Here is a 12,635-nt window from a genome sequence, read left to right as displayed (position 1 = left end):
CCGTCCACACGGTTCGAACAGAATCCTCTGCATCATGGCATCATAGGCTTGGGCACCCTTCATCTTCTATTTTCAAATTTGTTCAGAAACATTTTTCCTTAGGCTCAAATAAATTTCCGCAATCCGATTGTAACTCGTGTCAAATTAGCAAAAGTCATAAACTTCCATTCCATGAATCCACTCTTAAATCTTGTATCCATTAGAAATAATTTTCTCTGATGTCTGGACTTCTCCTATTTTATCAATTAATGGTCTTCGCTATTATTGCATGTTTGTTGATCATTTTACTCGCTATATTTGGCTATATCCAATGAAACGAAAATCTGATGTCCAAACTATATTTCCCAAATTTAAATCGCTAGTTGAAAATTTCTATCATCACAAAATAAAAATTCTTTACACAGACAATGGTGGCGAATATATTGGTCTTCGCCCTTTTTTACTAAATCATGGTATAAGTCATCATACAACGCCACCTCATACACCTGAACATAATGGAATTTCAGAACGTCGAAATCGTCACATTGCTGAAACCGATCTCTCTCTTCTCCATCACTCAGGCTTGCCCCTCACCTATTGGCCTCACGCCATGACCACCGCCGCTTATCTTATAAATTGCCTCCCAACTCCAATTCTTGGGTACCAATCACCCTATTCTAAATTGCTCAACATTAGTCCGGATTATCATAAGTTAAAGTGTTTTGGATGTTTGTGTTTTCCCTGGATTAAACCATATGCTAACCATAAACTTGCACCAAAGTCTGCTATGTGTGTTTTTGTAGGTTACTCGGCTGATCAACATGCATATTTGTGTCTCGATCCCACAACAGGAAGGATCTATACCTCTCGGCATGTGAAGTTCGTTGAATCTGAATTCCCGTTCAACTCCCTAGTAACTCACGCTAGTCCAAGTCCAGAGCAACAAACAAGCCCACTTCAACTCTCCATCTTACAACCCATGAACCCACCGGAAGATTCATCTCCTGCCCCTTCCTACCCATCCATCACCAACTCCCCATATATGGCCCAGTCCTCCACCGAACCCACAAACCTCACTCAATCTCCTCCTCCAACCTCACAATCATCCCCGCAACTCTCTGCTCCACCACCCCAAACCATTGTCAACCCAAATGGAGGTGGGATCATCACTCAGTCTAAAAACAACATTATCAAACCCATCCAAAAGCTTAATCTTCATGTCCAAGCCTCCTCTCCCATTGAACCCAACACCATCACCCAGGCCCTTCGCGACCCTGATTGGCGCTCAGCCATGCAAGCCGAATTTGATGCCTTACACCACAACAACACTTGGGATCTTGTCAGTCGGTCCTCTGATCAAAATTTGGTTGGCTGTAAATGGGTATTTCGAATCAAACGAAATCTAGACGGATCAATTGATCGTTACAAGGCTCGGTTAGTCACCAAAGGGTTTCACTAATGCTCTGGTTGAGACTATATAGAAACTTTTAGCCCCGTTGTTAAACCGGTGACCATTCGCATTGTCCTAACTCTTGCAGTTCGTCAAGGGTGGCCCATATGTCAGCTTGATGTCAACAATGCATTTCTTCAAGGGACACTTAAGGAGGAAGTCTTCATGATACAACCACCTGGTTTTGTCAACAAAAACTTTCCTGATCATGTTTGTCGCCTCAAAAAGGCACTCTATGGGCTGAAGCAAGCACCCCGCGCCTGGTATACGGAGCTTCGCGTATTCCTGCTCTCCCTTGGTTTTGTCAATTCCACTACAGATGCATCTCTTTTCATCTACCAAAAACCAGAGGTTACACTTTACTTATTAGTATATGTTGATGATATAATTATGACTGGAAATTCATCTGCAGAGCTGTCCAAACTCATTGCCACACTTGCTGCTCGGTTTTCGTTAAAAGATCTTGGATGTCTCAGTTATTTCTTGGGTGTCGAAGTAATTCCTTCCGCTGCAGGAATGTTTCTTTCACAAAGGAAATATATCATTGATCTGCTACATAAATCAGGCATGAAAAATACAAAACCAGCATCCACTCCTTTATCAGCGAGTGTTCAATTACTTAAGGATTTTGGTGATCTCCTACCCTCTCCAAAGGATTACCGCACACTGGTTGGAAACCTTCAATACTTGAGTCTTACACGTCCAGACATCCCCTTCAGCACTAACAAACTCGCACAGTTCATGCAAAATCCAAGAACGGCGCATTGGTCTGCACTCAAATGAGTGCTCCGATATTTGGCGGGCTCTTGTGACAAAGGAGTCTTCATCTCAGCGACTACTGCTTTGACCTTTCATGCCTACTCGGATGCTGATTGGGCTGGTGACAAGGATGATTATGTTTCAACCACTGGTTACTTGTTGTATCTCGGTAACACTCCCATCTCCTGGAGCTCCCGCAAACAACGTTCTGTTGCTCGATCATCAACTGAAGCAGAATACAAAGCCTTGGCTGACACGGCTAGTGAACTATTATGGGTTCTTTCCTTGTTCACAGAACTTGGTCACATGCCCACTGCCAATCCAATCATATACTGTGACAATCTTGGTGCCACAAATCTCAGTGCTAATCCTGTCTTCCACTCTCGGATGAAACATATAGCCTTAGCCTACCACTTTGTCCGAGAACATGTTCAACATGGCAAGTTTCGAGTGTCTTTTGTGTCTACCGATGATCAACTTGCTGATATTCTAACAAAGCCTCTGCTTCGCCCTCAGTTCGAATCGCTACTGTCCAAGTTGCATCTCTCATCCAGATTATACAACTTGCGGGAGGATATCAATCATAATAATTAGTTTTCAATTCCTTTAATTATTTAGCCGTGCAAATCTGTGCAAATCTGTTATTTCCAATTCTGATTTGTTGAGAATTATTAGGAGATTGATAGCTTGATTCACTACATATTAGGGTTGTTCACTTGTATATATATCACTGTAAACTAATATCAAATTCAATCAATAAAAGTTACAAACTTATTCCTCTATAAGTAAAAAGATCAAACACAATTATTTTTCAAGCTTATTTGAATTTATATGAAAAATACATAGAGAGAATTATTTTACACAGACTACCACTCTTGAATTACGATGAAACTATAAATTAAAAAATATAATTTGATCAATGTTGAAACTGTCCAAATAGAGAGAATTTGATCAAGAGTCGTAGTCGGCCTGTGAAAAATAATATAAATATATTTTCTATAAATTCAAATGAGCTTGAAAATGATTTTATTTCATTTTTTACTTTCTATATGATATAAAATAGTTTTCTATATGATATAATCAATTAAAATATTACAGTTTAATATTTTTAAAAGAAAATAATAAATTTATTATGATTACACACGCACGCACACACAAACATATAATCGTGAAAAAACAATTCAATGATGATTTATGACCTTTAAACTAAAAATAAAATTCCTTAAAACAATTCAACCTCTTAAAATAATTATCTCATGCAAAAGCAATGTTTTAAGAATGAGATTGATTATTGAATTGGTTGAGATACTGGGTTAATGAATTATTGGTCAAATTAAAGTCTTATTGGTTGAACCGATTTATTTGGATATATATTAAAAAATTATAAAAAAATATAATTAAGTAATTAATATAATTTAATCATTTGATACTTTAAATTTAAAATAATTATCATTATAAAATAGTTAATATCTCAAATGACAACAAATATGCTTGTCAATAACAAGTCTATAATTAAGTTTTAAAAAAAACATCTAATGTCTTAAAAAATAAACATAAATTCACAAAAATAACAGAGAAAAGTTTTATAATTCTTTTTTTTAAAAAAATACTTGAACCAAATAAATGAATCGAATCTGTGTGACCATCATGTTCCGGTGGGACCGGTCCGGTTGTTAAAAAACTGCGCAGGGGTATATGTACTAATTTATTAACATAGGCAAAGCATTTAAAATTCCTTTTTTTGTTATTTTTATTTGTCAATAAGACATTTTTATTTTATTTTTAAAATTTTCCTTACAAATACCACTACTTCTCAGTAAACTGTCCAAAAATGCACCTGGTGCCTATATTTACAACGCAATGAATGAATCATGTATTGTGTGGATGAGGACAGTGTAGTGTAGTGCCATTGAGAAGCATTAATGATACTAGTTAGCCATATCCAAGCTCCTTGCGTAGGAGCCATGTTTTCAAAGTGTTGTTCTCTATTGTCTCTACCCAAATTCATCACTGTTACAAACCCACCAACGTTTTCCAACCCTGTACCTAATTTCATCACTAGAAGAATAAGCTCCACAAGACCCTTTCATCTCACACTCGCCAAAGCAGAGGGAAACCTCGATTCAGATTCACCCTCAACCTCCACTTCTTCTCCTTCTCCTTCTCCTTTTGCCACTGACCAAACGGTTTTCGTGACTGGCAAGGATGTTCCATTGGAGGGTGTCATCCAGTTCGAGAAACCAGCCTCTTCTCCTCCTTTTGAAAAATGGGGGTAACTTTTTTTTTCTTCCTTTAAAGTTTTCGATTTTATTCATAAAGTAGAAAGCTTGTTGCAGAATTTCAAATGGGTTATCATTTATCAACTTATCATGCATGTGTTGTAGGCGTGTGGCTCTGCTAGCTGGTGCGGATGTGTTGGCCTTGTTTGTGTTTTCGACAATTGGAAGATATAGTCATGGACTTTCTGTTTTGGACCTTGAGACACTGCGCACTGCTGACCCTTTTATTGCGGGTGTGTTTGGTTTTATGTTTTGCTCTTTTTTGTTTTTGTTCATGATTGTGTTGGATTTGTGTTTTGGAGAGTTTGAGGTTTGAAAATTGAGTGTGTTTTTCAATGGTGTGCAGGGTGGTTTTTGGGTGCTTACTTCCTTGGAGGTTTTGGGGAGGATGGCCGCGGGATGAACGGTCTCTCGAAGGGTGTCGTTGCTACTGCGAAGTCATGGGCTGTTGGGATCCCTGTAAGTTGAATGCTTGCTTATTGTGTGATGTGAAGCTTGTTGGTTTACTTGCAGCCATCTTGGTAGAATTTTTAGGAAATAAATCTTGGATTTTGTTGCACGGAGATGCGTATTGCGTGATATAACATGTTCACACCACAAAAATTTAGTGAAAGAGGGTTTTTACAATGTGTGTACTTAGATGGAAGCTTGAATCCATGTCCACAATCTTGAATCCTTGATATAACCTTGGAACAAATCTTGAATCGATGCTTGCAATCATCTAGGATGTTTGTGTTTGTCTAAAACCATAGAAGAAAAGAATGAGGAAAAACTAGGATTTTCCCACAAGTTGTGCATACAGAAGTGTCTAATGGAGTATCGGTTTTATAGCCATCAGATGAGAGCAGAGGTCCCTCGTTTCGATACCAAAGTGAGAGCCCAAATAATCATTGTAGATCAATTTACATCATAATTCAAAATGAAAAATATCTACCATTGTAATTAAAATTACATAATAGTAGTTTTCATAATCAATTGTTTAATAATATTAAATCAATCTAATAATTAAATAATATTAATCCACAAAAAATCTAACACATCATTCAACAAGTTGTGGCCTAGCATGAGAAGTGGTTGTGTTGATCTTCTTCATTGGCACTTTTGCTTTAGCATCCGTTCTATTGCTGAAAATTTAATGTCTTTGAAACAGCTTACAAATTTGGAGAGCATTCCTTGAAATGAAATGATTTACAGTGCATAAAATGATTTGTAATGTAAGTGAATTGTATTGAATTAGTAAACTGATTTGATGCCAAACTATTGTCTTAAATAATTCAGCTATAGATGAAATTAGCTCTTTCATTTGATGTACAACTTTAAGAGGGAGTAATTAAATTATAGAGTTTCAGCTGATAATTGCAGCTTGAACACAGGTGCTTTGCATTCATAGAAACGAGTAGTAAGTAAATTATAGTTTGGTAATCTTGTCTCCCAAGTACACACAATCATATTGACATATTACAATTTTCTTCTCTAAGATTGACAATAATAATTTTGTTACAGATATATGGTAATTTAATTGTTCCATAGTCCTTATTGGGAAAATAAAGTATGTATTGTTGCACAATCGTTTTCTTTTTCCATTGACCTTTGACAAAACAGATCCCATTTATCTCTTTCCGACTTCTTGGCAGATAGGAATAGTAATAAAGGCAGCAACATCGGGTCATCTACCGAATTATGGTTTTGTATTTGTGAGTCTGGGAAGCACTGCTGTTTTACTTGTTACATTCAGAGCATTATTATATACTATTCTTCCAGTTGACAATAGTAAGAAGAGCGATGACTATCGCCGCGGCAGTCCCTTTGAACTCTTTGAGGTATATAACCTTTTCATCTTTATTACATCTCAGGATACTATATATTCTAATTCCATTTCAAAGCTTGGTATGAAAGAATAGGCTATTCATTCTTGGAAACTGCTTAAAAGTCTTCTCATGCAATTGCATTTATATAAACCTGAACATGTGTTGCACCTCTGCTAAATCTGCAGTATCCATGAGTTTATATTTGTAACCATACAGAATAAACTGAGTTAATGGGAAAATGTTGAATTAAAAGCTGATGTATCTATTATGAATGCTCTTGTTTGCTGTCATAACTTAAAAGACATAATTGAGAAGAAAATACAAATGTAACTTAAGATCTGCACAGCAACAACAATTCCACTCTTGATTAGCATGTGGAATCCATGCTTGTGCTTTGCCAAAACTATTAATGAAGTTTTTAGTCATGAAAAGTGAGATTTACACAGCCTATATACTGTTAATTTCTACTTCAGCAGCACAATATCCAAATACTTTGAACTAATTGTGCAAATAATTTAAATTTTCACTCGTACTAATCTTTTCTTTATCACTATATAACAATAACCATGTTGCCATCTTTAACTGTATGAATTTTATAGCCATCTGTTGAGCATTGGATACTGAATCCTGATGCAAAATTTGTTCTTTACTTTTGTAGCTGCTAACATCATTAGTACGGCGGTGGTAGCAATGGTTTGCATGTTCAAGGCACCATAATGTGTATGCATCTAAACATCAGTTTCCATCGCTAGTCTCCTTGTACTATCTGCTCGTATGAAAAAAGTAAGAGTAGATGTTTACTGCAGTTGAATTTTATTCAACTAAATGTGTATACTATTATTACACCTTTGATCAATCAAAAGTGCATTAACTATCAAGTCATTTATATCATGCTCTGGTCCAAGTAAAAGCAAGATTTTTACTGCAGTTGAATTTCATTCCACTAAATGTTTTTACTATTATTACACACCATTGATCAATTAAAAGTGCATTAAACTATTAAGTCATTTGAATCATGCTCTGGTCCATTTGCACTATAGACTGTCACTTTCTGAGATCTCCCAGGTTTTCCAAACAAGCTTACCATTCATGTTAAATGATGATAAAGTAGAGGCTTTTGGAAGTATGAATAAATTTGTTGTGTGTTATCTTTTGATTGCAACTATCTTGGGTAACAGTGATGTAGAATATAAGAACAAGAGGAACTAGAAAAGGAGATAGATATTGCACTTTTTATGTTTGCTAGCCCTTTTAGAATTAGAGTCCAATAACACCTTTAGTTCCTTAAGTTTATTTGAAGTCTTACTTTAGTCCTTTATCCCTGCATTATATAAAAAGAGATATAGATGAGTCGGTGGCTTTAAGACTAAAAGCTAAAAAAATTCCTAGCACTTGGTACCTAGCATATTTGAGAACTTAAGATTTTCTTATAGATTGTTAATAATGTCTTATTTCTGTCCTTCTCTGCCTAGGAATCTGGTGCACATTTCTTGTAGCATAGGAAGTGCTTAAGGAGTTGAATGGTAAGATATAGATGTAATATATTACCGTAGTGGTGCAAGAATCTTTCACATGTGAAAATGAGAAAACAGCCACCTTCCCTTGTGTAAATAGATATGGCAAACCTAATATTTATATTTTGTTTCACTCATCAGAACTATCCGTTAGATTGGTCATGCTCATCAAAGAAGCTAAAATATTACACCTAACTATTTGAGCCACCTTGTAGGCAGGGCTTGTAATTCCAAGAGTGATCTATGTCGTGTTCGCTAGGGCAAGTGTAACAGTTGACTAGTAATAATGTTGAATATTTAAGACTTAAATACCACCTCACAAGGCTATTTGGCAAGTACTAAGATTGTCAAATCCTTATTATTATTATTTTTTGGCTATATCAAATCCTTAATTATTTAGACAATAGATAGAGGAGGAGTTCAAAGTTAGATTAAAGAAGATGAGACAAGGGAAAGAAATTTAAGTCCAAAAGAATTCCAAGAGTACAAGTAATCACAGGTAACTTTTTAATTATGGAAAGCCTAGTATGTCTACTTTCACATATAATATTACCCAATTCTTTATAACCCTTGTTTCTTCCTAATTGTCAATCACCAACGTATGCTTAATCTAATAGCACCCAATGTTTATGTAATGCTAATTTTTTTTTTCCTATGTTATCACGTCCATTAGTTATGCTAGGGTACAATTATGAAATACACAAAGTTTCAACAAGGTTGTTAATTCAATAACTAATTGAAAGTGAAGGATTATGATTGATTCTCCTAAACTTCTCGATCAGGTTTGATCTATAGTTCCATTAATTAATTGCAGTATGGATACAAGTCAACTAGCTAACAAGGATCATACTGTAAGTGGTCAATTTTCAACACAACACAAGGCAGGATTTACCGCAGCCGTTGGTTATGAATTTAGTTACTCATTTTCATAAACTAAGTTCAAAACCATGGCATAAATTTAACAAAAATCCATAATGTAAAAGGAAAAGAAAAACTGATCAGCATGTTGTGAAGTAGTTCCAAAACGCATTTAGTCATTTCATTCATGGCCTTCAAACCATCATGCTCTGATAGGCTCAAACCATGTAGATTCACGATGGAGCTTCTTAGCATTGCTAAAATGGTTATTTTCATTTTATAGTTTGCATTTGGTACACGGATATTTTGATTTCCATGCCGTATTTGAAAGTAAAATTTGATGCTTTTAGTCTTTTAGATATAATGTGCATAATGTTTATTTGTTTCCGATAAAATTAACTATTTAGTTGGATGGGAAAAAGAGTAATCAGTTATATTAAATTAAGATTTATCATGTTTAATTTTATATTTAAGGGTGAAATATGCTTACTTAAATAATAATGTAGGGACAAAGTGACTTTTACACTAGATATAATTATGTGTTACTTTTAAAAGTTTACTTAACTTTTATAGTTTAAATTAATTTATTATCTAACATGTGATAAAATTTATGTCTAATTGTAACTGGTTCTAATATATTTTAATTACGGCCAAATATATTATAAAAAGAATTACGGTTATATGAACAAATCGGAAATCAGTGTTTTCTACAATTCAATAATTGATTAGAGTTTTAAAGCATTAACCTAAAGAGGCACCCCGTTGCGTTTTTTTATGCGTCTCTTTTGGATTGCAAATGAAGCTATAGGTTTGCTTTTTCTTTTTGAAAGGCAAAAGTTTATAGGTTTGCTTTGGTAAGACTATGCTTAATTTCGGTATGTTTACGGTAATAGGAGTGTACACAAATGATAAACACTCACCTAATTTACGATTATGTGCTATTCCTTTTTTCTGTATACGACGAATCACAAATGATGAAAGGGAATTATTTCATACAAAATGAAAAAAAAATATATATTTCAGTAATTAAATGTTTATTGGTTTTAATAAACTTATAAACTTTTATCATGAAAACAAAATATTAATACTTCATAGCATTAAGGATGGTAATTGAATCCAGACATAATGGCTAACCATAAAAATTATTTACAACAGTAAGACTTATTGGACAGATCTTGGTGTGGGGGTATTTATCCATAAAAAATTGCATGTGTATTATCAATCCTAGTCATACATTTATAACATATTTATATTTTATTACTATAATTTAAAGCTTTTAAATAGGTTTTAATTAAGATAAAATATTTTCATATAAATACTTTATAATTAGGAGTTAACTTTCCTCTCAATATTTTTCCCTTGAAGTTTGAATTACATTTTTTTTATTAATTTTCATCATTAATATTAGTATTATAATAGCGTTAATGTTTTAACTATACAAATATAGAGACGAGTTTGGTTATGCACATATAAATATAAAATATGTATTAAAGGTTATATTATCTCAAACTAATATAAAATATGTATTAAAGGTTATATTATCTCAAACTAGTTAAAAACTGAAAAGTTAATTAGTAGTTGAAATCTGAAAGTTAAAAAATAGCTTATTAAATTATAAGTGATCAGTAGAACTAGTTTGTGAAATAGTTAAAAAGTGTAAAATGACATAAAAATAATAAAATCTTGATTTATTTAAAAATGATAATAAGGAAAATGGATAAATATATTAAGAATAAAAATGAAATAAAATATAAAAAATTAGAAGTTATAAGCTAACATTTTAAAAAATGTTACTTCAAGTAGTTTCAAAAAATGCTAAAAATTACTAAAAGTACTTATTTACTGAACACTCAAATAATTTTTTCAATTAATAAAAAAAACTAACCAAAAATATCTTGTCAAACATAATTAAACTTATAATAACTAAATGCATATTAAATATTTATTTATTTCACCATCAATGTTTTCATCGTTAATAATGTTAGTATTATAATAACTAAAATGAAAATAATGAACTTAGTTATGGATATATAAATGTGAGTTAATACCTATAGAAAATATAGAGATGAGTTTAATAACTAAAATGAAAATAATGAACTTAGTTATGGATATATAAATGTGAGTTAATACCTATACAAATATAGAGATGAGTTTGGGTATGGTATTATGGATATTATTATTATCTATTGATTATCCTACTAAAACTCTACTGTTTATCCAGCATTACGTATGACAAATAAATTTGTACTTGTGTGTATCTTGAGTTTGATGAAAAATTTTCGCTTTGGACAAAGATAAGTACCACTACGAGTAATATCTAATTTTAAAAAATGGGTACAAAAATGAGTATGTATATATGCGCCCCGTAATCATACCCATATCTAATATGTTAATAATTAAATTATCTACATATATTATTGAATTAGTCTTTTATTGTTGTTAATAGAACCTTTTTTTCTTGGATATATTTAGTGTCATTATTTTATAGAAAATCAATGTTGTTTCATTTTTTCTTAAAATTATATTTTTGGTATTTGATTTTTAAAATTATAGGACGTGTAGGGTAAGGTACATGGATATGAGAATGGAAAACTAAAAATCATACCCAGAAGGATGAGGATGAAAATGGAGAGAGGAAGCACATAACCCTTTGCCTCCGGTTGCCATGTCTATAAAGGACCTAACTTAACCGGCAAACCTTTTTCGGGCCATTAACGTATCACCCAGTTTCATTTAAAGAAATTTGGGCTGTATTTTGTTCTTGGGCCTATATAATGTTGCCCCAATCAAATACTTAATTGGATTTTCTTGAGTCCAAATTTTAGACAAAAAGAGAGAATAAGGTACCCCTATAAAATAATTTTATATTATTATTTAATTATAAATTATTATACATTATAAATTTATTAATTTTATAATATTTTTTTAAAACATATTAATCAGATTTTTTTATAAGATAGAAGTGTGAATAATTTTATACTGTCAAATACCTGACCATTAACTCATAAATAACCCGATAACAAATTTCATGTACACATCATATATATTGGTAGATTTTTTTGTTGTTAAAAACGATAAATTTAGCAGAAAAAAATATGAAATTACGATATTTCTATTTGTTAATTATGAATTGTGAATATATATATATAAACATTTGTGTCTTGATTGGGGTGAGACTTGAATAAATTTTATTTTGGAATACAATTAGATTTTAAAAAGATAAAAAATATTTTAACATAATTATAGTTTTTTCTTTTATTCTGCATGCATTTAGATTTTTTTTTTCTTTCAAAATCATATTTTTACAGCACTGCTACCAGCATGTTAAACATGGTAGAGTTGCGCCATTTTCACAACTCGTAATTGTTTTTTTATAAAGACCATATGTATTCTCCATGTATCCAAGAAATGTTTTTCTTTTTCCAATATTTTCTAAACAATTTTTAATTATTTAATCAAATACACTAAAGTTAGTAATACTGTTATATTTTACATTTTGGCTTAAAAAAATACTAAAAAAATAAAAAGATAACATTAATATCATGATATAAATTCAAATCTTTTGAAAATATAATTATCTCGTTAAAATAAAATATTTTCTTTTCTTTCTTTTATATTTCCTTCATGCCAAATTAATATATTAGCATATATATAAAATTTGAGAGGTCAAATCCTTGACATGACGGTGTATTAAAATTTCAAATCGACCAGTATTAAGATAAAACTAATAAATATAAATAATGGAAAACTTTTTAACCCATAACTAGTCAGATAGTTTTAATAGGTTGAGTTATGTTAAAATTTAAATTTTTGATATATTTTTGTATTCGATGGAAGAGTAAATAAAAATATATACGAATTGGGATTTAAGATTTTTATTTTATTTTTCATCTATTGAAATCTAAAAGTTTCAAACCCTCCTTCTTGTTTATTTTGTTTTCAAAAGCAAAGGTACGAATTCTCTGTGGACTGATAAAGAATCAATATG

The 12,635-nt window shown here is 32.1% G+C and overlaps 1 protein-coding gene across 3 annotated transcripts; it reads left to right on the top strand.

Annotated features, from left to right (window-relative positions):
- The first annotated feature begins 4,038 nt into the window (after window positions 1–4,038).
- On the top strand, window positions 4,039–8,619 carry LOC114392064. Of its 3 annotated transcripts, none has more exons than XR_003662235.1 (6): window positions 4,039–4,460; window positions 4,573–4,700; window positions 4,814–4,926; window positions 6,102–6,287; window positions 6,934–7,058; window positions 8,604–8,619. XR_003662235.1 is itself a non-coding variant. In XM_028353097.1 (5 exons), the coding sequence occupies exons 1-5, from the start codon at window positions 4,111–4,113 to the stop codon at window positions 6,961–6,963; spliced, it is 807 nt and encodes a 268-aa protein (XP_028208898.1). In that variant the 5' UTR covers window positions 4,039–4,110; the 3' UTR covers window positions 6,964–7,208. The 3 variants fall into 3 exon arrangements, 1 of the variants encoding a protein (XP_028208898.1); XR_003662234.1 differs by lacking the exon at window positions 8,604–8,619 and adding an exon at window positions 7,748–7,926; XM_028353097.1 differs by lacking the exon at window positions 8,604–8,619 and having other exon boundaries at window positions 6,934–7,208.
- Window positions 8,620–12,635: the final 4,016 nt, after the last annotated feature.

The sequence above is a fragment of the Glycine soja genome, chromosome 17 (genome assembly GCF_004193775.1).
Source record: "Glycine soja cultivar W05 chromosome 17, ASM419377v2, whole genome shotgun sequence".
Lineage (NCBI taxonomy): Eukaryota > Viridiplantae > Streptophyta > Magnoliopsida > Fabales > Fabaceae > Glycine > Glycine soja.
This window is presented reverse-complemented; position numbering and strand designations above follow the sequence as displayed.